Source organism: Microcaecilia unicolor, chromosome 2 (genome assembly GCF_901765095.1).
Source record: "Microcaecilia unicolor chromosome 2, aMicUni1.1, whole genome shotgun sequence".
NCBI classification, from domain to species: Eukaryota; Metazoa; Chordata; class Amphibia; order Gymnophiona; family Siphonopidae; genus Microcaecilia; species Microcaecilia unicolor.
This window is the reverse complement of record NC_044032.1, coordinates 628,710,756-628,738,707: the sequence shown is the minus strand read 5'-3', so window position 1 is coordinate 628,738,707 and position 27,952 is coordinate 628,710,756. Positions and strand designations below refer to the sequence as shown.

Sequence of the window (27,952 nt, the reverse complement as noted above, 5' to 3'; positions counted from 1 at the left end):
AAATCTAGGCTAAAAGCCCACCTTTTTGATGCTGCTTTTAACTCCTAACCCTTACTCACTTGTTCAGTACCCTTATTTTATCATCCCCATCTTAGCAATTCTCTTATCTCTTATTTGTCCTGTCTGTCCTAATTAGATTGTAAGCTCTGTCGAGCAGGGACTGTCTCTTCATGTTCAGGTGTATAGCGCTGCGTACGTCTAGTAGCACTATAGAAATGATGAGTAGTAGAAGTAGAAATGAGCGCCGTGTCAAACTCAGAATGGCCGCGAGGCAGGAACTCGCGCCACAACTGGCCATTGACGTCCAGACTTCTGCGCCGCTCAAACTCAATCGTAACCAGCAGGGTGGTGGGAAGTGGGCGAGCGCGGAACTCACACCACAACTCGCCACTGACGTCCCGACTCCTGCGCTGCACAGACTACATCGTACCCACTCTGTCTCTCTCTGTCTCTCACACACACTGAAGGCGGCGTCTGGGATGGCCAGCACACCAATCCCTTAGTTACACACCGTGACAGGCGGCGTATGGGACGGCCAGCACACCAATTACTTAGATAGACGAGGGATTTATATATATGTGAAAATTAAGGAAAACCTCTAAAAAAGAAAAGGAGACAGAACACACAGAGACTGAACTCACTCTCACACTCTCTATCTCTCACACAGACACACACTCACTTTCACACACACACACACTCTTTCTCTCACACACTCACTTTCACACACACACACACTCTCTCAATCTCACTTTCACACACACACACACACACTCTCTCTCTCACACACACACACACACTCTCTCTCTCTCTATAACACACACTTGGATGGATGGAGGGGACAGGGGAGAGAGCAAATTTGCTGGATATAGATGGAGGAGAGGGCAGGGGAGATTGGTAAGTTGCTGACATGGATGGAGGGGCGGGCAAGGGAGGGAGGAGAATTGCTGGACATGGATGGATGAATGTGGGCAGGGGAGACAGGAAATTTGCTGGATATGGGTCGATGGAGGAGAGGGCAGGGGAGAATGGAGAGTTGCTGGACATGGATGGATGGAGGGGAGGGAAGTCAGGAAGGGAGATGCACATGGATGGAGGGGATGGCAGGGGAGAGAGGAGAATTGCTGGACATGGATGGATGGATGAATGGGAGGGGGCAGGGGAGAGGAAATTTGCTGGATATGGGTGGATGGAGGAGAGAGCAGGGGAGAATGGAGAGTTGCTGGACATGGATGGATGGATGGAGGGGAGGGAAGTCAGGAAGGAGATGCACATGGATGGAGGGGGAGGGAAGAGAGGAGAAATGCTGGACATGGATGGAGTCTGCGTACTCTTTATCTTTTAAAAAATACTATAAATAAAAATCACAAAAAAAAGAAAGATTAAAACAAAAAAAAACATAGATAAAACAATCCGTATCTCATACCCCTGGAGCATATTACTCATTATACACCCTTCCCAGTTATTACTTATCATGGCAGAACATTTCTCCTAACGGTTCCCTTAAAAACATAATCGCCATTACATGATAATCTTGCTAGCGCCCGTTTCACTTGTGTGAGAAACGGGCCTTTTTTACTAGTAATAATAATAATACAGTTAAAGTTTTTTTTAATCCATGAAGACACAGTAAATCATCAACTTTCTCTATCGCCCATTGCCCAATGCTGCCATTGTCAGAAGCCACCAAGTGGGTATTTCTATAAATGCCTACCTTGACGTATCCTGGGGATAAAGGGCTGGATGGGCTGGCTTGCTACCTGGCTGGGCTGGCTTCCTGGTTGGCTTGCTGGGTGGCTGGGCTGGCTTGCTAACTGGCTAGAAGATGGCACATGTGAGCACACAGAATTGAATCAGTTCTCCACTGAACCATTAAATTCCCCATCAATTCTTACTGAGCTGTCCCTTTCAAATCAGGCCCACTTTGGCCCTCAGATGCAACAATAGATCCTCCCATGCCACCCAGAACTCCTAGCCGTACATATAAAAAAGGAAACCATACCCCAAGCCCAAAGAGAGGGAAAAGGCGGGCAGGACATACTGCTTCCACACCTGCCGACCCTCCAACCAGCTCCCACAAAAGTGCCTCTTTCTGTCCAAACTATCCCACTTCCATTGCTTGTCACAGCTCTACCCATTTCTTACACTCTTCCAATTGGAAACAACCCACTGCCCACCAGGCCAAATCCTCAATTCACTAAGCCCAACGATTTCCCCTAGAAATACTCTATGCCAAAGTCTTTTTGTATCCCTAACACTAGCCCACTCTCCCCACTCTCCATCCACAGTAACTCCCTTCCTATCTGGTACCACCCGGTCTAGTGGCCTTTTTCAGGCAAGAAAGAAGCCCACTTTTTCCTGCCTGCTGCTGCTGCTTGCCCAATACCGCTGCTTCTTCAAAATGGCTCCTGAGACTTCAAGCTGTGGCCTCACGAGACTTCTACTTGAAGTCTCGGCAGCCATTTTGAAGAGGTAACTGTATCGGGCAGATCAGTGGCAGCGGGCAGGAACGAGTGGGCTTCTTTCCTGCCCAGTGAAGGAGTAGCCTAATGGTTAGTGCAGGGAGTTTTGATCCTGACAACCTGGGTTCAATTCCCACTGCAGCTCCTTGTGACCTTGGGCAAGTCACTTAACCCTCCTTTGCCCCAGGTACAAAAACTTAGATTGTGAGCCCTCTAGGGACAGAAAGTACCCACATATAATGTGTACAGTGCTGTGTACATCTAGTAACACTATAGAAATGAGTAGTAGTAGTAGATCACCTGGGCACTTTAAGCTAGGCTTGAGTGGGGGAGAGGAGGGGTGGGGCATCACCATTACCACGGGGATAAAGAAATGGTGTTCCCTGATCCTGTGGTACTACCACATAAGATCATACCATTGTTGCAGTAGTACTGCATAATATTTTTAACAAATTCCCCATTACCACAGTAATTACTGCAATAACCGTGGTATTGCTACAGTAATCATTACCGTGTCACTCTGCACTTGGGAAACTTAGCCAGTCAGGTTTTCAGGATATCCATAATGAATATGCATCAGATAGATTTGCATACAATGGAGATAGTGTATGCAAATTTACCTCATGCATATTCATTGTAGGTATCCTGAAGACCTGACTGGCTAGGTGTGTCCCAAGGACTGGGTTGAGAACCCCTGGTCAGGAGCAAAGGTAACAGACCACTCAGCAACTCTCCACTCTTTTTCACAAACCAAAAATCTCACCTCTCCACTCTCTAACTCAGCAAAATCACAAATGGGCCCAAAGACAAAGTTTGGTCTTGTGCTAGTCACTTTTAAAACAGGTCTAATTCATGACATTTTTCTTTCCAGCACAAGAAAATTATTTTGCTATCCGCTAATTGCAAAAAAAAAAAACCCAAACATCTCATGCCTACAACATGCCCCCGAAATGCCCACTCAAAATGCTTTTCTCTGGGCAAATATTAGACTTATACTTTTTTCCCTTTGGTTTGATTATATGGTTTGAACGTTTTCATGTGAGAAACATATCCAACTGCCCTTTGTACCATTTTTTGCACGTTTTTTTTTCTTTTAAAAATTAACCCCTTTATATGCTGCACAAAGGATAGTATTAGTACATTTCCATGCTCATGTTGACTTATTACAAAATAAAATAAGTTATCTTGATTTAACCTGTTTCATGGACAAAACTCCACTGCCTGTTATTGCACCTGGAAGGAGAATGAAATAAAATCCTTAATTTATTTGACACTGGTATGTTACAGATAACTGGTTCATATCACATATCAACCAATCTACTTGGAGCAGCACAGCCTGTTTTCTTTCCTTTTTTTTTTTTTAATTGCATCTCTGTCTGTCTTCCCAATCTGCAGGAACTCCATAAATTGTGTGGGTTTTCTCATTCTTTAACAGACACAGTAGAGAGATGGGTCTATGCAGCTGTGGTAGGGAACCCATCTTTGTCTATACCCAGTGGTGTGCTGGAGCAGGCTCTCACAGGCTCTCGAGAGCCGTTTGTTAAGTTTTTAAGAATTTTGGGAGCCGGTTCTCCATGGCTACTTTAACAAATGGATCCCAAAATGTGGACTTGGGCCCCTCCTGAATTCTCTTTTACTTTGCTGGCGAGAGAGAGCTCCCTGTTAACAATTTACCAGCACACCCCTGTCTATACCCTTTAGAGGGGAACCAAACATTCCACCCAATAATGTTGTCAGCCACCATATTGTGCCACCATGACCCAGATAAGCATTAAAAGGACACTCGGTGGCACGTGCATGTACATACTTACCCCAACAGCTTGCTTAAATATTACTTTAGCAACACTTGCTCAAATTATCTTGCTAATAAAGTTTCCTAAATTTGAAATTCCTTCTCTAAGCAATTTTCTTATCTGTTGTTAATACAGAAAGTATTAATTCACTCAAAGGAAAGACCTATAATCTTCTGCTCTATCAATAGAGAACCTTATCTGGAATTAAAGAGGTGAGATCCAAAACCTATTAAGCTCCTTTTATTTTTCCAAAAATGAGTTCATGAAACTGACTGCCTTTATTGAATTTTGCACTAAAAGGCATTTATTGGTCAGGTATATGATATTCTGTGAAAAACATTTTCTTATATAGACTAGAATTCTTTAAAATAAAAACTTGCTTTTATCCCAAACAGCTTTTTGTACATAATAGGTTTTGGAACTCACCTTCAACTGTATCTAAATTATAATGACAAGCCCCTTCTAGTATGATATCAAGGACAAATGTATCTAATTACATTTTTCCTTGCTATCATACTAGAAGGGGCTTGTCATTATAATTTATTAAACTAAGTTATTCTACCCTATTTTTCTTTTTTTCCTGACTTCTTTTGAATAGCTAACCAGAAACTGATTTTGCCATCAACAGGAAATTTACTGTTCTTAAAACAGTAGTTCAGTTTTACTCAAAATTTATTTATAGCCAAGTGAAACTCCTTGGTAGATGGTTATCTATTTTCTCATTCTTCTTCTTGCTTCCTGTTACACATAATTTGATTCTCAGGAATTTTAATTTCTTTGAATGAGTGACTTAATACTGGAAATTATGGTGTTGTCCGAACATAAGGGGATCCACAGATCTGCCTTGCCAATATCTGCCTATCCTAAATTAGGTCACTGACACTTACCATTGTGATCTGAGAATATGTACTGCATGCGCCTCATTGGAGATACCTGCATAATACATTTCCCATGGTTAATAAAGAAGGAGGCAAGTGGAGAGTGAGGTCCTGAAGCTAGGAGTAGAAGAAGAATAGATGGAGCTAGACACCCATTCAGATTTTCCAGCAGAACTGTCTCACCCTGAGAGCTGTTTTAGGGTGGAAAGGAGAGTGTGCTGGAAGAGAAAAAGAGAGCATAAGAGATAGACATCAGCTGGGTGCTGCTCTGAGAGACCGAAGGAGGAGAGTGTGGTAGCTCTTGTAACTGTGGAGAGACTAGGGGAGTAGAGCCCTTGGAGCACTGGAAGCTCAAAGGGGAAAGGTGAGTAGAGAGACAGGTGGAGATACTGGACTGGAAAGAGGAGAAGGGAGACAATTGGAGATGCTGGACTGGAAAGCAGGGCTGTTCCAAGAGCACCTGATGCTGTAGCCTTCAGTTGTGTGCTCCACCACCACCTGACAACTTGCAGCTCAAGGTCCTTCCCCTACACGGTATCCATCATCTCTCTCTTTCCCAATTTTCTTCCCCCCCCCCCCCCCCCCCCCCCGGTCTCCAGTATCTCTCTTCTGCCGCTCCATGGTCTCCAGCATTACCTGTCATCCCCCAACCTCACTCTTTGGTCTCCTTAATCTCTCTCATTCCTTTCTTCCCCCACTTCATGAGGTGCTCAGGCCTTACCTTCCTTCCTCCAAGGCAGCAATGTGGCAGTCAGCAGCTATAGAGGACATATCATGGCCGAAGCAGGGACTTGAACATCATAAGTAGACAGAACAGCTTTTAAACTAAAATGGGGGGGGGGGGGGGAGGGGAGCTGACAGTCACATAGGAGCACATGGTTCAGTGTGGAGTATCCTTGAAGGATACAATTGAAACAGGATTTTTAGGGAATCCTGATAGATTTCAATAATGGTGAAAGAAAGCCAGGAGTGTTTAATGGGAGAAGAGAGTAAGGGATGCAGCTTATCCCTGTCAACTTTGTAGCCGGGTTGTCCTTCCAGGACCCAGCCCAGCTATTGTTCCGCTCCACACCTCCTGGGGCTGGTCTTAGATTTGGTCTCAGACCCCTGAGAGCTCCTAGGACTCCCTCCTCCTTCTGTTCTTTTCACAGAGGCTTGACAAAGGCAAACTGCTTATAAGTAAAAAAAGGTTTTATTTTCTTGCTTTATCTCAGCATAACCAAAAAGGGGAAACACATTAGTTCTGTGTCTTGCAGGCAAAGCCCTTTCCAGGCCCAAACAGTTCCTACAGCTTTCCTTGGTTAACACAAAATAATGCTTCTTGCTTAGTCCTCTTTTAATCAGAACATAACATATTGGTTTGGGGTTTGCAGTCAAAGCACTTTCCAGGCTCAAACAGTTCATATAACTTTCCTTCTTTTAACACCAAAATTTTTTTTTTTTTTTTTGTTACATTTGTACCCCGTGCTTTCCCACTCATGGCAGGCTCAATGCAGCAGGCAATAGAGGGTTAAGTGACTTGCCCAGAGTCACAAGGAGCTGCCTGTGCCGGGAATCGAACTCAGTTCCTCAGTTCCCCAGGACCAAAGTCCACCACCCTAACCACTAGGCCACTCCTCCACTTCCTCTGCTAATCAGAACACAACCAAAGGGAAGACACAGTAGTTCTGTGTTTTGCAGTCAAAGCACTTTCCAGGTTCAGACAGTTCATACAGCTTTCCTTCCTTAATCTTACAGCACAAAGAAACAGTTCCATATCATCATGCTGATCAATCCATAGACTGGTGGGTTGTGTCCATCTACCAGCAGGTGGAGATAGAGAGCAATCCTTTTGCCTCCCTATATGTGGTCATGTGCTGCCGGAAACTCCCCAGTATGTTCTCTATCTCAGCAGGTGGTGGTCACACACAGCAGCAGCTCTGGCTAGGCCTCCAAGCCTAATTTTTAGGTTTTGTTGAGTGCCTGGGGTTGAGGGCTCTTCTTGAACAAGTGCAAACCTGGTGGCGCCAGGTCCCTCCTTTTCTCCCCCCTCCCGCTGGCTCTGTTAAAAAAAAAAAAAAAAATTTTGGACGTCCTTAAGGGCGTTTATTTCGACATTTATTTAAACGTTTATTGCAGCTACTCACTGGGACACCAGGTCGTTACAGCTCGGAGCGAGAAGCAGGTAATTTTTACCTTTTTATAGCGGGCAGGGGGTTCCCCGATTGATCTCCACGTGGCCTATGGCGTCGGAGGGTGAGGGCGCGAAGAATCGCTCCCCGGACCGCGTGTGCGCTTCTAGCGAGGATGCGGGGGTTTTAAAGTCTGATTCGCACTTGGTGGGTGTCAGTTTGGAGGCCGGTCAGTGTCCCGGGTCTTCCTCCGGCGCGGCGGTTTTTCCCGCCATAAACGCCCATCCCCCGCTGCTCGCCTCCGCCATCTTGGCCGGCCACTCTGCTCGGACGGCTTCTTCTTGGGCCGCCCTTGAGCTGGGAGACGTTCATGCCATGGCCGCCCTTGATTTGGGCGACGGCAAAAAAGCGGCTAAAGTTAAGCGCCGTTCTTCCCGCGCGGCTCCTTCGCGGAGTGTCGCGCCGGACGCCATCTTGGATGCGCAGCATGTTGCTCCCCCGCTCTTGGGAGCGCCGGTTGAGGGTGCGTCTAGGGCTGTGGCCCAGGCTGCTGAAATTCACAGTCTGGGGGGTTTCTCCCCAGAGTTTATTTTGCTGCTGCATCAGGCCTTCCTTATGCAAAACGCTGCCCCTTCTCCCTTGTCCGATAACGGGGTTGAGGCCCCCGGAAGTAAACGCCCTCGGGTGGATTCCCAGGCCTTAGAGGACGCTGTTTCCTCTGATGTAGATGAGGGCAGCGTATCTGAGTTCTCCCAACGGTCCTTTGGGGATTCCTTGGAGGTTAACGGATTCCCGCTCGGATGGAGCGGATGACCCCTCTGCAGCGCGGATCTTTCGCTCAGAGGATTTGCCCAACCTGTTACTGCAGGCCATGAGCATTTTGAAGATTTCCTCGCCAGAGGACGTCTCTCCCTCAGCCCCTGTTGGCTCTGCCATTATGCTGGGGACGAAGCGCCCGCCTAGAACCTTCCACGTGCATGATGCCATGCACACCTTAATTTCGGCTCAATGGGATGTCCCGGAAGCGAGCCTCAAAGTGGCTAGGGCTATGTACCGCCTCTATCCTTTGCCTGAAAGTGAACGTTAGGCCTTTATTTGGCCTACCGTGGATTCTTTAATCACTGCGGTGACTAAGAAAACGGTGTTGCCGGTGGAAGGTGGCACGGCACTAAAGGACGCCCAAGAAAGAAGATTGGAAGCGGCTTTAAGGTTGTCCTTCGAGGCGGCTGCCTTAAGTTTGCAGGCCTCAGTTTGCGGCTCCTATGTGGCCAGGGCGTGCCTGACGATGGTGCAGCGGGCTTCCCCCTCGGATCCTTCCTTGAGGGCTGACTGGCCGGCCCTGGAATCGGGCTTGGCTTATTTGGCAGACTTACTGTATGATGTCTTGAGAGCCTCGGCTAAAGGCATGGCTCAGACAGTCTCTGCGCGGCGCTGGCTTTGGCTGAAACATTAGTCTGCGGACCACGCCTCTAAGTCCCGCCTGGCTAAGTTGCCTTTTAAAGGCAAGCTGCTCTTTGGGGTCGAGCTGGACAAAATCGTGACCGATCTCGGCACGTCTAAGGGCAAGAGGTTACCAGAGGTCAGGGCTCGGGCTAGTGCTCGCCCCGGTATCTCCAGAGGACGGTTTCAGGAAGCCCGTCGGTACCGCCCGGGCAAGTCGGGCTCCTCTGCCCCCTCTTCCTTCAAAAGGAACTTCTCCCCCAGGCAGCATTCCTTTCGCAGAGACCGCCGTCCCGGAGGTACGCCCTCCGGTCCTCCCCCAGGGTCTCGTACCCAATGACGGGGTCCTGGTCCATGGCCCAGTGCAGATTGGAGGACGCCTGTCCTCGTTTTTGGGCGAGTGGACCAGAGTAACTTCAGACGCTTGGGTGCTGGAAGTCATCAGAGATGGCTACAAGTTAGAGTTCTGCCAACCCTTAAGAGACGGGTTTGTACTCTCTCCCTGCAAGTCTCCGGTCAAAGCTGTGGCAGTGCAGCAGACCTTGGACAACCTGATACGCCTGGGTGCGGTCGTTCCGGTGCCAGAAAATCAGATTGGCAAGGGACGTTACTCCATTTACTTTGTGGTACCAAAGAAAGGAGGTTCTGTCCGGCCTATCCTCGACCTCAAAGGGGTCAATCGGGCCTTGAAAGTGCGGCACTTTCGCATGGAGACTCTCCGCTCTGTTATAGCGGCAGTGAAGGCAGGAGAGTTCTTGGCTTCCTTGGACATCAAGGAAGCGTACCTGCATATTCCCATCTGGCCTCCTCATCAATGCTTTCTGCGTTTTGCAGTCCTGGGCCGACACTTCCAGTTCAGAGCCCTCCCTTTCGGGTTAGCTACTGCTCCGAGGACCTTCTCCAAAGTAATGGTGGTCATCGCGGCCTTCCTGCGAAAGGAAGGAGTACATCCTTATCTGGACGACTGGTTGATCCGAGCCCCCTCTTATGCAGAGTGCGGCAAAGCTGTGGACCGGGTGGTTGCTCTTTTGAGCTCCCTGGGGTGGATCATCAACTGGGAGAAGAGCCAGCTGCACCCGACTCAGTCCCTGGAGTATCTGGGAGTTCGATTCGACACCCAAGTGGCCAGAGTGTTCCTGCCAGACAATCGGATTGTCAAACTTCAGGCTCAGGTGGACCAGTTCCTAGTAGCCTCTCCTCTTCGGGCTTGGGACTATGTGCAGCTGTTGGGCTCTATGACGGCCACGATGGAAGTAGTGCCCTGGGCCAGGGCTCATATGAGACCACTACAACTCTCTCTGCTGCAGCGCTGGACTCCGATGTCGGAGGATTATGCTGTGCGCCTTCCCTTGGACCCAGCAGTGCGCAAGGCGCTGAGCTGGTGGATGCAGACAGACAAGTTGTCTGCAGGAATGCCTCTGGTGACCCCAGAGTGGATTGTCGTCACGACGGATGCCTCTTTGTCAGGCTGGGGAGCCCACTGCTTGGGAAGGACAGCGCAGGGGCTCTGGTCTCCTGCAGAGGCAAAGTGGTCTATCAACCTCCTGGAACTCAGAGCCATTCGGTTGGCGCTTTTGGAGTTCATCCCGGTACTGGCGTTGAAGCCAGTACGGGTCCTGTCGGACAATGCCACGGCTGTGGCCTATGTCAACCGCCAGGGAGGTACCAAGAGCGCCCCTCTAGCCAAGGAGGCCATGAATCTATGCCAGTGTGCGGAAGCGAACCTGGAACAGCTGTCAGCGGCCCACATTGCCGGAGTCATGAATGTCAAGGCGGACTTTCTCAGTCGCCATACCTTGGAGCCCGGAGAGTGGCAGCTATCTGCTCAGGCGTTCTTGGACATCACGAAGCGCTGGGGCCAGCCGAGCCTAGATCTGATGGCGTCATCGGCCAATTGCCAAGTGCCGCGCTTTTTCAGCAGAGGACGGGACCCTCGATCCCTGGGAGTAGATGCTCTTCTCCAACAGTGGCCGACACAAGAGCTTCTCTATGTGTTCCCGCCCTGGCCCATGTTGGGCAGGGTGCTAGACCGGGTGGCAAAGCATCCGGGCCGGATATTCCTGGTGGGTCCGGACTGGCCCACACGTCCCTGGTATGCGGACTTGATCAGGCTCTCAGTCGACGATCCTCTGCGGCTGCCAGTGGAGCAGGGCCTGTTACATCAGGGTCCCGTGGTGATGGAGGATCCCTCCCCCTTTGGTCTTACGGCCTGGCTATTGAGCAGCAGCGTCTGAGAAAGAAGGGCTTCTCAGACAAGGTCATCGCCACTATGCTGAGAGCGAGGAAGCGCTCTACTTCTACTGCTTACGCCAGGGTTTGGCGTACCTTTGCAGCGTGGTGTGAAGCAGGCTCACTTTCTCCCTTCACTGCTCCAATTTCTTCAGTGTTGGCGTTCCTGCAAGAAGGTCTGGAGAAAGGCCTGTCGCTCAGTTCCCTTAAAGTCCAGGTAGCGGCTCTGGCTTGCTTCAGGGGCCGCCTGAAGGGTGCTTCCCTGGCTTCGCAGCCAGATGTGGTGCGCTTTCTCAAGGGAGTTAATCACCTGCGCCCTCCTCTGCACTCAGTGGTGCCTGCGTGGAATCTCAACCTGGTGCTAAGAGCCTTGCAGAAGCCACCTTTTGAACCCTTGTCTAGGGCATCTCTGAAAGACCTGACGTTGAAAGCAGTCTTTTTTGTGGCTATCACTTCAGCCAGAAGAGTTTCCGAGCTCCAGGCACTCTCATGTCGAGAGCCTTTTCTGCAGTTCACTGAGGCAGGAGTGACTATTCGCACAGTGCCTTCCTTCCTGCCCAAGATTGTTTCTCGCTTCCATGTGAATCAGCAGCTCTGTCTCCCTTCCTTTCGTAGGGAGGACTACCCAGAGGAATACTCTGCTCTCAAATATCTGGATGTGAGACGAGTCATCATCAGATACTTGGAAGTGACCAATGATTTCCGGAAATCGGATCATCTGTTTGTCCTGTTTGCAGGTCCTCGTAAGGGTCTGCAGGCTTCTAAGCCTACAGTGGCAAGATGGGTCAAGGAAGCCATTGCAGCGGCTTATGTGGCCGCGGGGAAGGTGCCGCCTATCCAGCTGAAGGCTCACTCCACTAGAGCTCAGGCGGCCTCGATGGCAGAGGCCGGGTCCGTCTCCTTCGTAGAGATTTGCAAGGCGGCAACTTGGGCATCGGCCCATACCTTCTCCAGGCATTACCGCTTGGCTGTGGCTGCTCGGGCGGAGGCCCGGTTTGGAGCTTCAGTGTTGCGGTCAGGGATTTCAATGTCCCGCCCTGGGTGAGTACTGCTTCGGTACATCCCACCAGTCTATGGATTGATCAGCATGATGATATGGAAGGTAAAATTATGTATCATACCTGATAATTTTCTTTCCATTAATCATAGCTGATCAATCCATAGCCCCTCCCAGATATCTGTATTGTTTATATTCTGGTTGCATTTCAGGTTCAAGTTTAGTCTTCAGTTCCTGTTCAGGAGGACTTCGTGTTCAAGTTTTTCAATGGATTCTTCAAGAGTTGAGACGAATTTGTGTTACAGTGAGCTGCTGCATTCCTCTCCCCTCCGTTTTACGGGGCTGGATTGAGACATAAATTCTGCCGGCGCTCCCTCCCGCTTCGTGCGGCAGTAGGGCAGCTTTGTACCCCTCCCGCTTCGGCGGTGTTAGGGTCAGTCAGCTCCTCCCGCGATTGCGGTTGCAGGATAAGCCAGATCCCCCCGCATCGGCGGGTGTGGTGTCCCTCCCCCTCTCCGCGGGGATGAGCTGGACGGATTCCCCTCCCCCACTTGTGTGGGGATGAGCTGGGTTAATTCCCCTCCCCCGTTTCGGCGGTGGTGAGCTGGGCAGAGTGTCCCTTTGTGGGTGTAATTCTCTAAGTGCTGAGTCCTGCGGATGGAGCTTGGATATCGACATACTGAGGAGTTTCCGGCAGCACATGACCACATATAGGGAGGCAAAAGGATTGCTCTCTATCTCCACCTGCTGGTAGATGGACACAACCCACCAGTCTATGGATTGATCAGCTATGATTAATGGAAAGAAAATTATCAGGTATGATACATAATTTTACCTTTCTTTTCACCTTCCCTGTCCTGTGGTTTAAACCAGGCCGCATTCCTGTCTCTTTCCTGAGGCCAGCACCTGTCCCCTCTTTAACAGAGACCTTCCCCAATGCCTCAGCCTTTCTCCTCCAGCCTTCCACCACCTTCTCAAAGGAGCTGCCAGCCACCCACCTACAGTATCTTTTCCTGTTTTGAGCCAGAGCAGCAATTTCCATCCTCTCCTCCTCCAGTCCCTCAGCTATCTTCATTTTATCCTCATCACCGGCTTCCTCCTCCCCTCACTCTCCCCAGCTGTTCCTCAGTACCTTCCTCAGAAACCATCTCCCAATCCTCTATTCCCTCTCCTGGCGTCTGCATAGTTTGGTGGGGAAGAGGGGGGGGTGCTGGGAATGGTAGTTCCTACCCTTCATTATTCCCAAGGAGCCTAGCTTTCGGAATACTGGGGCCTTGGCATCAAAACCTTCCCTGTCTGGGTTCCCCTGCTCTTTGCAACCCCTGTTCCCGTGACCTCCTTGATCCCCTACCATCTGCCCCCTCACAACTTCTAAGCAGCTTGTAGATGCAAGGAAAAAAACACAATTTAAAGTGTCTATATACAAATGCTAGAAGCCTAAAAAATAAGATGAGAGAGAGTATATAGCACTAAATAAAGAGGTAGATACAGTGCTTTTTTTGTGCCGGTAAGCGCCGGTACAGCATACCGGCACCTTTTTTGTGAGGTCCAGCTCACCAGCCCGCTACCTTCCATTCATGCACCCGTGCTCCCTGCTTTGAAATCTTTACCCGAAGTCGCGGCGAACCAGCAGTAAAAGCAACTGGCAGGCAGCCTCACCTCGTCGCTTCCCTTCCCTCTCAGCGGGTCCTGCCTTCCTCTGATGTAATTTCCTTTCCGCAAGGGCGGGACACGCTGAGAGGGAAGGGAAGGAACGAGGAGGTGAGGCTGCCTGCCAGTGCCCTTCTCCTGCTGCTTTTACTGCCAGTTCGTCGCGACTTCGGGTAAACTAATAATTTCAAGGCAGGGAGCACGAGTGCATGAACGGAAAGTCAGGGAGCTGCGGGCGGGGGGGGGGGGGGGGGCTAGGGTTTGAACGAATCGCTGGACATGGAGGGGAGGGGAGGAGAATTGCTGGACATGGAGAGGAGGGGAGGGCAGGGGAGAGGAGAATTGCTGTACATGGAGGGGAGGAGAGGGCAGGGGAGAGAGGAGAATCGCTGGACATGGATTTGAGGGGAACATAGTAACATAGTAACATAGTAGATGACGGCAGAAAAAGACCTGCACGGTCCATCCAGTCTGCCCAAGATAAACTCATGTGTATACCTTCCCTTGATTTGCACCTGTCTTTCTCAGGGCACAGACCGTATAAGTCTGCCCAGCAGTTTTTCCTGCCTCCCAACCACCTGTCCCGCCTTCCATCACCGGCTGTGGCACAGACCGTATAAAAGTCTGCCCTCCCCAATCCTCGCCTCCCAACCACCAACCCCTCTTCCCCCCACCTGCTCTGAGGCAAAGAAGAGAGAATTGCTGGACATGGATGGGGGGGAGGGCAGGGGAGAGAGGAGAATCACTGGACATGGAGGGGAGGGCAGAGGAGATGCTGGACATGGATGGGAGGGGAGGGCAGGGAAGAGAGAATTGCTGGACAGGGAGGGGAGGGCAGGGGAGAGAGGAAAAATGCTGAACATGGATGGGAGGGCAGGGGAGAAGAGAATTGCTGGACATGGGTGGGTGGGGAGGGCAGGGGGAAGAGAGAATTGCTGGACATGGATGGGAGGAGATAGAGGAGAATTGCTGGACATGGAGGGGAGGGCAGGGGAGAAGAGAATCGCTGGACATGAATGGGAGTGGAGGGCAGGGGATAGAGGAGACATGCTGGACATGGATGGGAGGGCAGGGAAGAGAGAATTGCTGGACATGGATGGGAGGGGAGGACAGGGAGAAGAGGAGAATCCCTGGACATGGATGAGAGGGGAGGGCAGGGAAGAGAGAATTGGTGGTCATGGATGAGGGGAGAGGAGACATGCTGGACATGGAGGGGAGGGCAGGGGAGAGGAGAATCACTGGACATGGGAGGGGAGGGCAGGGGAGAGAAGAGACATGCTGGACATAGAGGGGAGGGCAGGGGAGAGAGGAGAAATGCTGGAAATGGATGGAGAGGAGAGCAGGAGATATAGGAGAATTGCTGGACATGGATGAATGGAGGAGTTGGCGGGGAGAGAATTATTGCTTTATATGGATACAGGGGAGAGAAGAGAGGAGAAATGCTGGACATTCATGGAGGGGAGGGAGAGGAGAAGTGCTGGACATTCATGGAGGGGAGGGAGAGGAAAAGTGCTGGACGATGGAGGGGAGAAGAGAGGAGAAGTGCTGGACATGGATGGAGGAAAGAAAAAAGAAGAAGATGCACATGGATGGAGATGAGGGAAAGGGAAGAGAGGAGAAAAACTGCACATGGATGGAGAAAATAGGCAAAAGCTGGATCCACGTTATACCTCCTCCGGTCAATTCCACGGAGGAGAACCCAGCTTTTACTTATGGATTTAGGGCAAGAAATGAAGAAGAAAGGAGGAAAATAAAGAAATAAATGGAAAGGAAGCCCTGGAAACGGAGTTAAGAGAACAGATAGAGAGCAGCAGAATCAGAGACTGGGACCAATATGGATAGAAAAAGAAAGTCACCAGACAACAAAGGTAGAAAAAAATCATTTTATTTTCATTTTAGTGTTTGGAATATGTCCAATTTGAGAATTTACATCTGCTTTCTTATTTTGCACTGGGTATACTGGAGCTGTAACAGCTTACAGAAATTATTTACAATGAAAAAAAAATCATGTTATTTTTTTCTCCTATACTACAACTACTACTACTTAACATTTCTAGAGCGCTACTAGGGTTACGCAGCGCTGTACAATTTAACAAAGAGAGACAGTCCCTGCTCAAAGAGCTTACAATCTAATAGACAAGTGAACGGTCGGTCCAATAGGGGCAGTCAAATTGGGGCAGTCTGGATTCACTGAACGGTAAGGGTTAGGTGCCGAACGCAGCATTGAAGAGGTGGGCTTTAAGCAAAGACTTGAAGACGGGCAGGGAGGGGGCTTGGCGTAAGGGCTCAGGAAGGTTGTTCCAAGCATAGGGTGAGGCGAGGCAGAATGAGCGGAGCCTGGAGTTGGCGGTGGTGGAGATATTTTCAATGATGTCTGTTTATATACACCATGGCTGGTATTTTCAGTGATGTCTGTTTATATACACAATGGCTGGTATAAAGGGTGTGGCTAATGTGGGTGTGGTGACTCCACCCATAATGAGTACCAGCACCTTTTTTTTCTACAAAAAAAACACTGGGTAGGTATAATAGTCATCTTAGAGACCTGGTGCAAGGAGGACAATCAATGTGACATTGTGTTATCAGGGTACAAATTATATCATAATGCTGATAGAGTGAATCAAATTGGGGGGGGAGAGGGTTGGGCAGTATGTTAAAGAGGGAATTCAGTCAAACAAAATAAGCATTTCACATAGTAGCATAGTAAATGATGGCAGATAAAGACCTGAACAGGCCATCCAGTCTGCGCAACAGTCACACTCATTATCAAATATAATAATAAGTGATCATTGTCTCTCTTTGGCATTTCTGGAACATTGTTGAAGTCTGCCCAGCCTTGTCCTTAGTTTCCTAATACTGAAGTTGCCGTCGATGCCCACTCCAGCCTATCTAAATCCATCTTGTCAATTGTGGGACACAGACCGTAAAAGTCTGCCTGGCACTGCCCTCACGTTCCAAATTACTGGAATTTCTGTCAAAGCCCTCTCCAGCCCAAGCTAAATTGGATTGCCATATGCAGGACTCAGACTGTACAAGCCTTCCCAGCACCGGCCTTAATTCTTCACAGCCAGAGTTGCCATCTAAAGCGCCACTCGACATGCAAACACAAGGTTTTTTTTTTTACACCATTCATTTTCTGTGTTCATCCCACACCTTTTTGAATTCGTCACCATTTTTTTCTCCTCAGTCTCCCTTGGGGAGGGCATTCTGGGTATCAGCAACCCTCTCCATGTAAATGCATTTCCTGACATTTCTCCAATTTCTAACACTATGCAACCTCAATTCACGTCTTCTAGTTTTACCATTTTCCCTTCTCTGGAATATATTTCTTTATATGTTAATACCTTTTAAGTATATAAATGTCTGTATCATATCTCCCCTGTCCCTCCTCTCCTTGAGAGTATACATATTCAGGTCTTTTTTTAGCAATACGGAACCCATATATTCAATCTTTGTCACCGCGGGCCTGCAGTGGGATCTTGAACACTTTATGAGGTGTAGGAGAGACTTGGTCAGCATCTCTCTTTCGATGTATTTTTCTTTCTTTCCTCGGGGGGAGTGAGGTACACAGATTTTGTATGTCTCCAGAGCACTCATTAGATGGGGTGGCCATAAGAGCCCAGACCGCCTGCCATAACTGCAAATCCTTCCTTGGAAACCCAGTGTTATAGTGTCAGTCATTCCAAAGAAAGACATATTTAATATCAGCTGTATTGTGAGGCTATGTTTTGCAATTTCACCTGTCTAGAGATTGTTATTTTGCACTTCATGATGGTCCCCCCTCCATATATATATTTTTTAAGCAAGTGGGTAGGGGGAGGGAGGGAGTAAAGGTGGGATTTCTATTAGTAAAATTAGATGACTACTTGTATTGTCACAGTGTTGCCCAATGCCTTGGCACTGGAATTTGTTCTTAAATTATCAGATGGCTGTATTGTTTTTCTTGGTTTGATAAAAATTGTTGAATGTAAAAAAAAATGTTTAATTGTTGTTTTCCCTTGATTTTTCCACTTTTACTACATTATCATTGGAAGACCAGTCCTTGATGTAGAATTTGTCAATTTCTGACACATTTGATATTCTAGCGCCTTTACACTCTGTCTCATCTATCAAGACTCGCCAAAGTTCTGAATCTTGGTATACTTTGCTGCTGCAGAAATGTCAACTTAGACACCTTAAACATCAATGGAAGGAACCCAGCTTCTACCACTGTAAATTCTTATAAAACAGCTGCTGATTCATATAAAAAGTCTATTCAAAAGTCAAAGAAGGAACATTATTCCAAGCAGATTTTCAGAGTCTCATACTCAGCAAGATTTTATGGCATCCTGTGCTCCTGAACAAGTCCTTCAGAATCATCCCTATCTCCTAGGTTCACACCGTCAGTGGATTCCATGGCCACCTATTTTTCTACAAAGATCCTTTCACTTCATTCAACACTCAAACTCTCAGACCCAGAGTTTCAGCCTCCTGACCACTACATCTGATTTTCTTCCTGCATCACATACATAGCAGACTTTCAACTTTATTCATGTTCCCTCCCCAGCATGTATCTCAAATACCCTTACTAAGGTTAGGGAATGTCACGGTTGTGGCCGTGCTCTTATGTCCAAACCTACTGTTTCTCTGTATCTAGCTCTGTGACCTCTCCAGTCTGCCTTTTTCCTGCTGTTGTTCCTGTTAGCCAAGACTTGCTTTGGTGTCCCTGAAGCCAAGCCTCGCTTTAGTTTCCCTGCTTCTGCTTCATTTCCTACTCGTGACCTCATCAGACTACTCCTTTATAAGGACCCGGGGAACTTTCCTGTGTTGCCTTTGCAACAGGTCTATTTTCTCTTTTCTTGTTGTACTGGTGTTGTTTGATTCTGAGGGAACTGGCTTTCTTGTTAGCTGTGCCTCTGGGCACAGCCCTGAGCCCTGTGTGTGTGGTTTTGGTTTGAACCTTTATGGATTACTTGCCAGTTATCTTTGCTTCCAAGCAAAGCCCTGTTTTGTTTTCCTGTGTGGTTTCCCTTGTTAGCTTTCATTGTTCAGAGAGTCGGTTGTTGCCAGCTTCTTTCTCTGATTACTTTGCTTCCATGCAGCTGTGTCTGTTCTCTCTCTACCTGCCTTCTCTTTCCTTACCCGGCTGTGTGTGCAGGCTGAGTTCTAGTAACAACATTATTTGTTTGTTTTTCCTTTTGTTTGCTTTAAACCTTTGATTGCAGTGTTTGTTATTTGGTTCTTGTAAACCCTACTTCTTTCTGACTTGTGTATTAGAAGCAGCCCTTCCATTTAGCCTGCTTTAACTCTTTGTCTGCTGTGTTTGTTTCCCGGTTCTTTTGATCATTGCTCCTTATCTGACTTGTGTGTGTAAAGGCAGTTTTCCCTTTTTTGCTTGCTTTTCCCTTTGTCTCTATGTCTGTTATTTGAGTGCTGTGTGGCACAGCTTTGTGTATTCCTTTGAGTGGCTTCCCTTTATCCTTGAGTGCCATGTGGCACAGCCTTGTGGCTTCCCTTTATCATTGAGTGCCCTGTGGCACAGCCTTGTGTATTCCTTTGAGTGGCTTCCCTTTATCCTTGAATGCTGTGTGGCACAGCCTTGTGTATTCCTTTGAGTGACTTCCCTTTATCCTTGAGTGCCTGGTGGCACACCCTTGTGTATTCCTTTGAGTGACTTCCTTTATCCTTGAGTGCCTGGTGGCACACCCTTGTGTAGTATTCCTTTGAGTGGCTTGCCTTTATCCTTGAGTGCCCTGTGGCACAGCCTTGTGTATTCCTATGAGTGGCTTCCTTTTATCCTTGAGTGCTGTATGGCACAGCCTTGTGTATTCCTTTAAGTGGCTTCCCTTTATCCTTGAGTGCCTGGTGGTACACCCTTGAGTATTCCTTTGAGTGGTTCCCTCTTCCCTAAGGGCTGTATGGTACAGCCTTGGATGTCCCTATGAGTGGCTTCCCTTTATCCTTGTATGCTGGGTGGCATTGAGTATTCCTTTGAGTGGCTTCCCTTTTCCCTGAGTGCTATATGGTGCAGCCAAGGTTGTCCCTATGAGTGGTTTCCCTTTATCCCTATGAGTGGCTTCCCTTTATCCTTGTGTGCTGGGTGGCACACCATTGAGTATTCCTTTGAGTGCTGTCAGCGCTGTTCTGTCTAAAGATAGCATATAATGGCGTAATTGATGGTAGGCGAAGATGTATTAGATTTGTGTGAGATTTCCATTCCCCAAATTCTGAAATAGCAGGAGAGATCCATCAGCATATAGTACCTGAAAAAGATGATGGATGCCCTATATACCTGGAGTAAATACAGCATTGCCCTGGATGGGCATTAAAGCGGAAGTGTGGGGAGAAATCTGCCACGAGGAGGTGAGGAATTTCCAGAGATGTTGCAAAGGAGTCAGTAAAATATGACCACATGCCAAGTTTGAAAACTGTCTCCCTGGCAACTGCAGAAGATAACCCAGCCACCAAGGGGCAAAAATATCGGCTTCTACCCTAATTGGGGTGTAATCCTCTGTATTTAAGAACCAATCCCCTACATGTCCGACCAAACATGCCAGGTTATATTTCATGATATCTGGCATCCCCATACCACCTGTTTTCCAAGTACCAAATAGCATCCTCATTGCAAGCATTGGGTTTTTTCCTCTCCAGAGGAAACGAGAGAGGCGGAGGGTTAAGATACGATGATCTTTGTTCAAAAGAAATAGGAGAAGCTTTTGGAAGTATAGAGCCATTTAGGGAATTCTATCATCCAAAATAAATGTATTCTACCGTGTAGGCCCAAAGGTAGTGTTTGCCAATTATTTAATGATGTTGAGTCGAGTCTAAAAATCAGGTAATATTAAGGTGATATAATATTCAGACAGAGACATCAACAGTTGGATTCCAAGATAACAAAAAAAAAAGTGTTGGGCCCAAAGTAGAGGAAAATAACCCACCCACTCCCATCCCAAAGAAGCCAAAGCTAGAGATTTCTGCCGATTAAGTTGGAATCCCAGAAGTCTCAATACTCTTGGAAGATTGTCATCAGGGTATCTAGAGAATGTTGGGGGTTTGTTAGGTGCATTAAAATGTCATCCGCAAAACCAAGATCTTTATGGTCAAGGATCCAAAATATATGCCTTGAATCTCTGGATTTGATAAAACATCCCTTACCAATGGATCCAAAACCAAGACAAAAAGGAGTGATGAGAGAGGACAACCCTGCCTTGTACCCTGTTGATTGAAAAGGACTGAGAATTTTGACCATTAACCCACATCGTTGCCTCTGGAGTCAAGTACAAAACTCTCACTGCCTCAAGGAAGGTCCCTGTGATTCCATAGGCCTGTAAAGTGTGAAAAAGAAAATGTCAAGAAACATAATCAAATGCCTTTTTGGCATCAAAACTGATAAAAAGTGAAGATAGCTTGTGTAATTGAACAATTGCTAAAGAGGCCAAAATGAGGCGAATATTTTAATGACCATTCGTCCTTTAACAAACCCTACCTGGGCTTCATGTACCAAAGCAGGTAGTATTTTGGCCAGACGGTTAACCAGGATCTTAGCAATCAGTTTAGCTTCAAAGTTGAGTAAGGAGATTGGTCTGTATGAGTGTGGTGAGCAAGGGTCTTTGTCAGGTTTTAAAAGGACAATCATTTGTGCTGTACGAATGGAGTCTGGATGTATTTTGTGAGTGATTATATGTGAGAAGTAAGATAATAGAGTAGGTGTGATATGATTAATCAATATTTTGTAAAATTCGGTCCGTAAGCCATCTGGTCCCAGTGCTTTGTTTAATGCGCTTCCCTGAAGGGCCAATACCAGTTCACCATCCGTAAAGGGGGCATTGAGCATTGCTTCCTGTGATGGTGACACATGCGGAAGTTGAATATTGTCAAGATATAGTGTACCCTCAACAGGGCTGGTGCTAGGGTCTCTGAAGCCCCCCTGTAAACTATCAGTTGGTGCCCTCTCCCCACTGTCCAGCATCTCTTTCTCTCTTCTCCCTCCCCCTTCTCCCACCTCACCCCCATTTTCAGGCCAGTGCCTTAAAAGGTGGAGAGCAAGAATTTTTTTATTTACTTGACAGCTTTTTAATTTATTTGAAAGCTTCCCATATGTAGATATAAATATCATGAACTAAAATTGAATATCACTAAAAATTATTGTAGCTGGTGGAAACAATACTAATAAAGGTTGTATTTTGTGCTCCTTTTTCTACACTGTTCTATACAATACAGTAATATATGGCCAAATTTCAATGAGGATATCCTCTTTACTGATGGCAAGGAAAGACGGAGATTCTTTCCTGCCCCCGCAGCCACAGAGGCCACTAAACCACTAGGGCGGCTTTCAAAGATCAAGGTAGGTCTTCTTGGGAGGGCTGTAGAGTAGCGCAGGGTAAGCATGGCAGTTTCTGTTGCCTCTCAAAATGTTGACGCCCCCTGCCATGCATACCTGCTTACTGCATTCCGCCAGCCTTGACCATCAAATTAATTTTCGGTCTATGCTGTATAATGCTGTCCAAGGAAGTTTTTAAAGATGTTCAGAATATCTGTGACAGAGGAGGTTTTGGAACCATCATCTCTCTGCAGCTGCAACACCCTTTTGTGTTTTTAACATAGTAGTAGTAAGTGGCGTCAGATAAAGACCTGTACGGTTCATCCAGTCTGCCCAAACAAGTGAGACATCAACTTCCCACTTTTAACCCCTGGAATGGCACCGAAATGCAGGCTCTCCTCTAGAATCCGGTGAAGCTTCCTCCATCAATGTCGAGGGAGTACCCACATAGGCTGGTTTCAAAACCGATACCATGCAGCACCAGTGTCAGTGACTGAACCACAGGCTGGGGGCCTTGCGAGGCAGACTGTGATAGTCATGGATGGTGCAAGCATCTTCTGTGCCAATTAATCAGGGACCTGCATGGTGCTCTAATGGACTTATCTATATCATCTGAGGCTGCCAGAGGCTGGCGAGTACTATTTTTATTCACCTTTTTTTGGGGGTGGGAGGGGGTCAGTGACCACTGGGGAAATAAGGGTGGGGTCCCTCATCCCTTTTTGTGTCTTGTTCGTTTAAAAAAAAAAACAGGTCTAGACCAAAACGTTAAAATTTTACCCTAGACGTTTTGGTTTTGCCCCATTATGGCTGTAAAACATCCAAGAGGCATGCCCTAAGCCAGCCCTAATCCCGCCTTCAAAAGCTTTCTCCTTTTTTCACTCACCATATAGAGTAATTTGATTTAGCCATGGCTGTTTTCCCTTCCATAACTCTGCTGATTGGCTTTACTTGCTGTTCCCACTAAGTCACTATAAAAAGCTAGCAAGTAACAATAAAGTTGAAAGATATGAAAGTGTCGCATCCCGCGCCCCTACCTGCTCTTCTGCCGCGGCGAGGGGTAGCGGCCCGAAGGCCTCGGCGTGGAGTCGGGCTCCGCCGCAGTGATGGTTGTTCCGGTCGGGACCGGAGGCCGGCGACTGCGGCCGCTGGTCTCTCGGTCGCCGGTTGTGGAGGTGATGTTCGCGCCGCCGAAGGAGGCGGCGCCAGAACGCGATGGTCGGCGTCTTCCTCCCTCCTGGGCAGGAGGGTCCGGAGCTCCGCCTCTGAGGCACCGGATTGGGAGGCCAAGTTGGTGGTCCCGCCTGGGAAATCGGACAGAGCCAATCAGAGGGGCTCTGCCGATACCCAGGGCCGGATTGGTGGGCTGCTCCTACGGGAGCGGGGCGGCTGATGTGGTCTGTATTTAAAGAAGGGAACTGAGCTAGCACTTTGCTTCAGGTTCTGTTCCCGAAGCCTATCTCCGTGGTTCCTGTGTTTGGTTGTCTTCCTGGTTTTGCGGACTTTGGAATTTGGACTGTTTCCTGGTATCTCTGCCTAGCTGCCTGCCTCGACCTCCAGCCTGACTTTGACTTCTCTACTAGCCGCCGGCCTTGACCTCTTGCCTGACCCCAACTACGCTTTTGCTGCCGGTCCTGATCTGCTGCCAGTCTTTGGACTCTTCTTTCCACCTGCCCGCTTCTCTCCCGGTTCCAGCCCAGGCCAGTCCGGTAACCCCGCGGTTCCTGAAGTCCCGTTGACCGCCTGCAGCTGGGGGCTCAACCCTTGGTGAATGGCGGTCGCCGCGGGTGAAGACTTGGGGTTGCGCGGCTGTCCTTTGAGGTCCTTTTGGGCCTTGCGGGACCTAAGGGCTCACCTTCCTTGTGGACAAGACAGAAAGTATATATACATGTAAGGAGCAAAAGGACTTCAGTGGCTAAGGTCACGTCTAAAGTCAAGCTCAGACTAATAGCCTGCCATACTTCTTCATGAGTCCAGAAAAACCTCCCGTTACTTCAACATTTTATCTTTTTTTTTTTTTACAAGAACATTTGTATTTTTTAATTTGTAACACTTATAAGTTAAATCATTCAAAAAATAGAAATCTCCCTTGCACTTATTTGAAGCGGATCAGGTATGCTCAACAGCTTCATCAGGAGCATTTTTGATTTATACAGCATTATCGGTACCCCTGTTATAGCTGGTATTCAGTCCTCGGGAGATTTTTTCTGGTCTCATGAAGAAGTATAGCAGGCCATTAGTCCGAGCTTGACTCGAGACGTGACCTTAGCCACTGAAGTCCTTTTCTACTACTACTACTACTTAGCATTTCTATAGCGCTGCCAGGGTTACGCAGCGCTGTACAAGTTTAGACAAGGGGAAGGACAGTCCCTGCTCAAGAGAGCTTACAATCTAAAGGTAATAAGCTATGTAGTCAGTGTAGGTATCTGGAATGGGGAAGGTGGTTAGGCGCCAAAAGCAAGGGAGAAGAGATGGGCCTTGAGTAAGGACTTGAAAATGGGCAGGGAGGGCGCACGGCGTATGGGCTCAGGAAGTCTGTTCCAGGCATAAGGTGAGGCGAGGCAGAAGGGGCGGAGTCCTTACATTTTTATATCTTTCAGCAACTTTATTGTTACTTGCTAGCTTTTTATAGTGTTTTCCCTTCCATGTCATCAAAGGTTCCCAGTGGCTTCAAGCCCTGTGTTCGATGCAATCGAACCATCTCTGGGGCTGACACCCATTCCTGGTGTATCCGGTGTTTGGAGCCAGACCATAACCGTCTAAACTTGTTTTGCATATGCAGAAAAGAACACAAGTACAGAGAAACTCAGAAAGAGAAGATTTTACAGCTGGGTCCGAATCGTTGAAGTCAGCATCGGTTTCAACCTCGGCGTCTGCGCTGACGTCGGAAACATCGGTCCCTATGGCTACCAGACCTGTATCTGACACTGGGAGTGGTCGAGCATCAAGTGGGTCTCCACCCACTGAAGCCGGCTTCTGAGCAGGGCCCCTGGGACCGGTCTGCATCAGATCTGACACTGAGGAGGCATATAGGTTCCACGTCATCCTCATCGGCACCGAGGGTCTCAGCGCTCGACATCGGGCAAATGCCAAGAAACAAACATCGGTCCCCCTCAACGCACAGTGCCGGGAGCTCCGGGGCTTCAATGCAGATCGGTACCCAAGAAGCATCAGTGCCCCAGGAGCGCTCCCCCTCTATTGTGGAGGTACCTTCGCGCAGGTCTCCATTTGGCTGGAACCTGGTACCTGAGACAACATCGACAACTCTGCAGGCTGTCTCTGAACCGATGTCCCAGCCTTTGCCGATGTCAGCCTTCGATGAACGGATCTGGGTCATGCTCCAAGAGCACTTGGCAAGGCTTTTGCAACCCTGGAGTAGTCTAGTGGTGGGTGAAGAGCACTGTCGACAGCTGGATCCAGGCCCAAACCTCCCTCTACCTGATACACTTGTGGATACTGTGAGCAGAGGCGTAGCTAGATGGGTCACTAGGGGAGCGGCCACTCCCCCAAACAGACTTCCGATGGTGCCGGCACCTATTTTTGACGCAATCCGTCATGTTTAAATTAAGCACCGGTGCTATTGGCAGTCCACTCTCCACTCCCCAGTGCACTGAACCTGGCTACGCTTCTGACTGTGAGGCCTCCAAAACTCACCAGAAGTACATTGTACCCATATATAGGTGCCCTCTTCCCTCAAAAGAGCTATTGTATTGGTGTACAATTGGGGGTAGTGGGTTTTGGTGGGCTCAGCAGATGAGATATGTACCTGAGAGCATTTATATGAAGTCCACAGCAGTGCCTCCTAGGGTGTCCCATTCCTCTCCTGGGATGTCTGGGGGAGGGGGGCCAGTCTGCTAAAAATGCTGGCCCCTCCTACATCCCAATGGCATGATTTTCTATGTTTTTCACTTGTGCATTTTTATTTGTCATAAATGGATTGACATGATAAATGCACAGAGCACAAAACCTTGCTGCAAACGGTATTTTTTTTTTAAGGTAGACATTTTGCTTTTTTGAAAATGGTTACAGTTGCTAGTCAGATTTGAGAGGTATAGCGCAAAACGTCCAAAGTCCGATTTAGATGTCATATCGAAATGCCCCTCCACCTGTCATACTTCACTGGCAACTGAGATTTCTTCCAAGCAAACAGAGGAATAGCTAGGCAGATTGGATGAGTCAATTGGCCCTTTTCAGCTGTTACCTATTATATTACTGTTATGTTATTGCAAAATATTAAGATGCCATTTCCAATGCTGCCATCTTGTGACCATTAAAAGCAACATATCCTTTTCTGTGCACACAGTTCCCTTAACATACCTTATTTGCACTGATGACTACAGGGTTGAATAATTATATGAACAGATAAGACCACAACAGCCCTTCTTGCCTTGGTGTAGCAGCCTAGCAAAGGAAAAACAAAGGTGGGAAATTCTTGCAAAAATAAAACAGGTTTTCCACTTGTGTATCTCCAGTTTGATTTCTATTCTCTTATCTCTACTTGTATCTTTTTTCGTTGTTGTTGCTTGCCTCATTCTTTCTGGTGTCCTGTTCTTTGTTTCAGTTCTCTCTCTCTCATTGAATATTTTAGCACTTTTTTCCCCATTTGTTTTCTTTTCCTGCTTCTGTTCTTGTTTTTTTTTCTTTAGGTCTCTTTCAACATTCCTTATCCCCTTTATTTTACACTCTCTCTCACCTCCAGTCTTCATTTGTTTATTTATTATTTCTCAGGATTCCTTTCCCCATACCAAATCCAATATCTTTTCTTGCTCACCCCTCATTCCCAGTTCTTTCCCCCTCTACCTATGGCCTCTGTCCTCTCTCCCTTCCCACCATCCCTGATCCCCTCTGCTCCACCTGTTCCGGGGCAGAGGGAGCTGCAGCGAACGAGAGAAGTTAGTGAACTCTCGCAGCAGGCACGCGCCATGGCACCCCCTAGCGGCGTGCACCCGGGGCGGACCGCCCTCACCGCCCCCCCTTGGTACGCCACTGAGAGGGAGAGATGCTGGCATGTGGGGGGGGGGGGTGAATAGAGACACAGAAGAGTTATCTTGGATAGGGCAAGAACAGGGACACAGCAATGGGAGATGCTCAATATGGTGGGAAGACAGGGGTGATACTGGGTCAGATAGATAGGGATTCAGAGAAAAGAAGCGCCAAATGGATGAGGAGACTCTGGCAAGACAGTTAATAGAAGAAAGCGAAAAGCAGAACCCAGAGACTAGGACCAACACATATTGATTGGAATATGTCAGCTTTTGGAATGTGCATCTGTCAGAACTAGTGTTAGACATGGATGGGGCCTGCAAAAAAAAAAATCTCACTCATTGGTCTTCAATCTCCAGCACTGCAGTGGAAAATTTCCAGCATTGGGATGGGCCACCCTTGGCATCTCTGCGTGCTGATACTCTGTTGCAAACAGAGGAGATAAGAACTTGCTCTGGTTTGTGAATAGGGGAGCCAGGGCCGTGCTAACACGGTAAGCAAGGTAAGCATGGCAGGGGGGCGCTTTCCTCTGGGGGGCGCCGCCGCACCATGCTCACCTCGCTCGCCCTCCCGCAACATCCCTTTTCTTTTCTTTTTTTTTTCTTTTTAAATTTACCTCCGTGGTGGCGGTTCCGGCAGCGCAGCGTCAGGGAAGGAGGCGGCGCTCCCGACGTCTAGCCTTCCCTTTGCTATGTTCCGCCTTCTTCTGACGTCAAGGATGATGTCAGAAGAAGGCGGAACACAGCGAAGGGAAGGCTAGACGTCGGGAGCGCCGCCTCCTTCCCTGATGCTGCGCTGCCGGAACCGCCACAGAGGTAAATTTAAAAAGAAAAAAAAAAGAAAAGGGATGTTGGGGGGAGAGAAGAGGGCGGGCAGTTGAACAATGGGAGCGGGAGGGCAGGGGAGAAACGAGAGCATGGATGCAAGGGGGGGGCATGGATGCGAAGGGGGGGGAGAAGAGGGCGGGCCAGGCTTGGACATGGGAGCGAGAGGAGAGAGAGGAGCATGGATGCGAGGGGGGGTCATGGAAGGGAGAGAGGGGAATTGCTGAATAGGGATTAATGGAGGGGACAGGGGACAGAGGAGCATGGATGGGCATGGATTGGGAGGGCAGGG

General features: G+C 48.3%; 1 protein-coding gene across 1 annotated transcript in view; it reads right to left on the bottom strand.

The window, feature by feature from the left end:
• The window catches only part of MGAT4D (MGAT4 family member D), a 393,296-nt gene extending 368,106 nt beyond the window's left edge, over nt 1-25,190 (bottom strand). The window contains exons 1-2 of the mRNA XM_030192245.1: nt 25,014-25,190; nt 20,794-20,861 (exon numbers count right to left, since the gene is read on the bottom strand). Of these exons, the coding sequence (XP_030048105.1) occupies nt 20,794-20,861; nt 25,014-25,190 (245 nt within the window). The remainder of the gene's footprint in view (nt 1-20,793; nt 20,862-25,013) is intronic.
• Between the last annotated feature and the right edge of the window lie 2,762 nt (nt 25,191-27,952).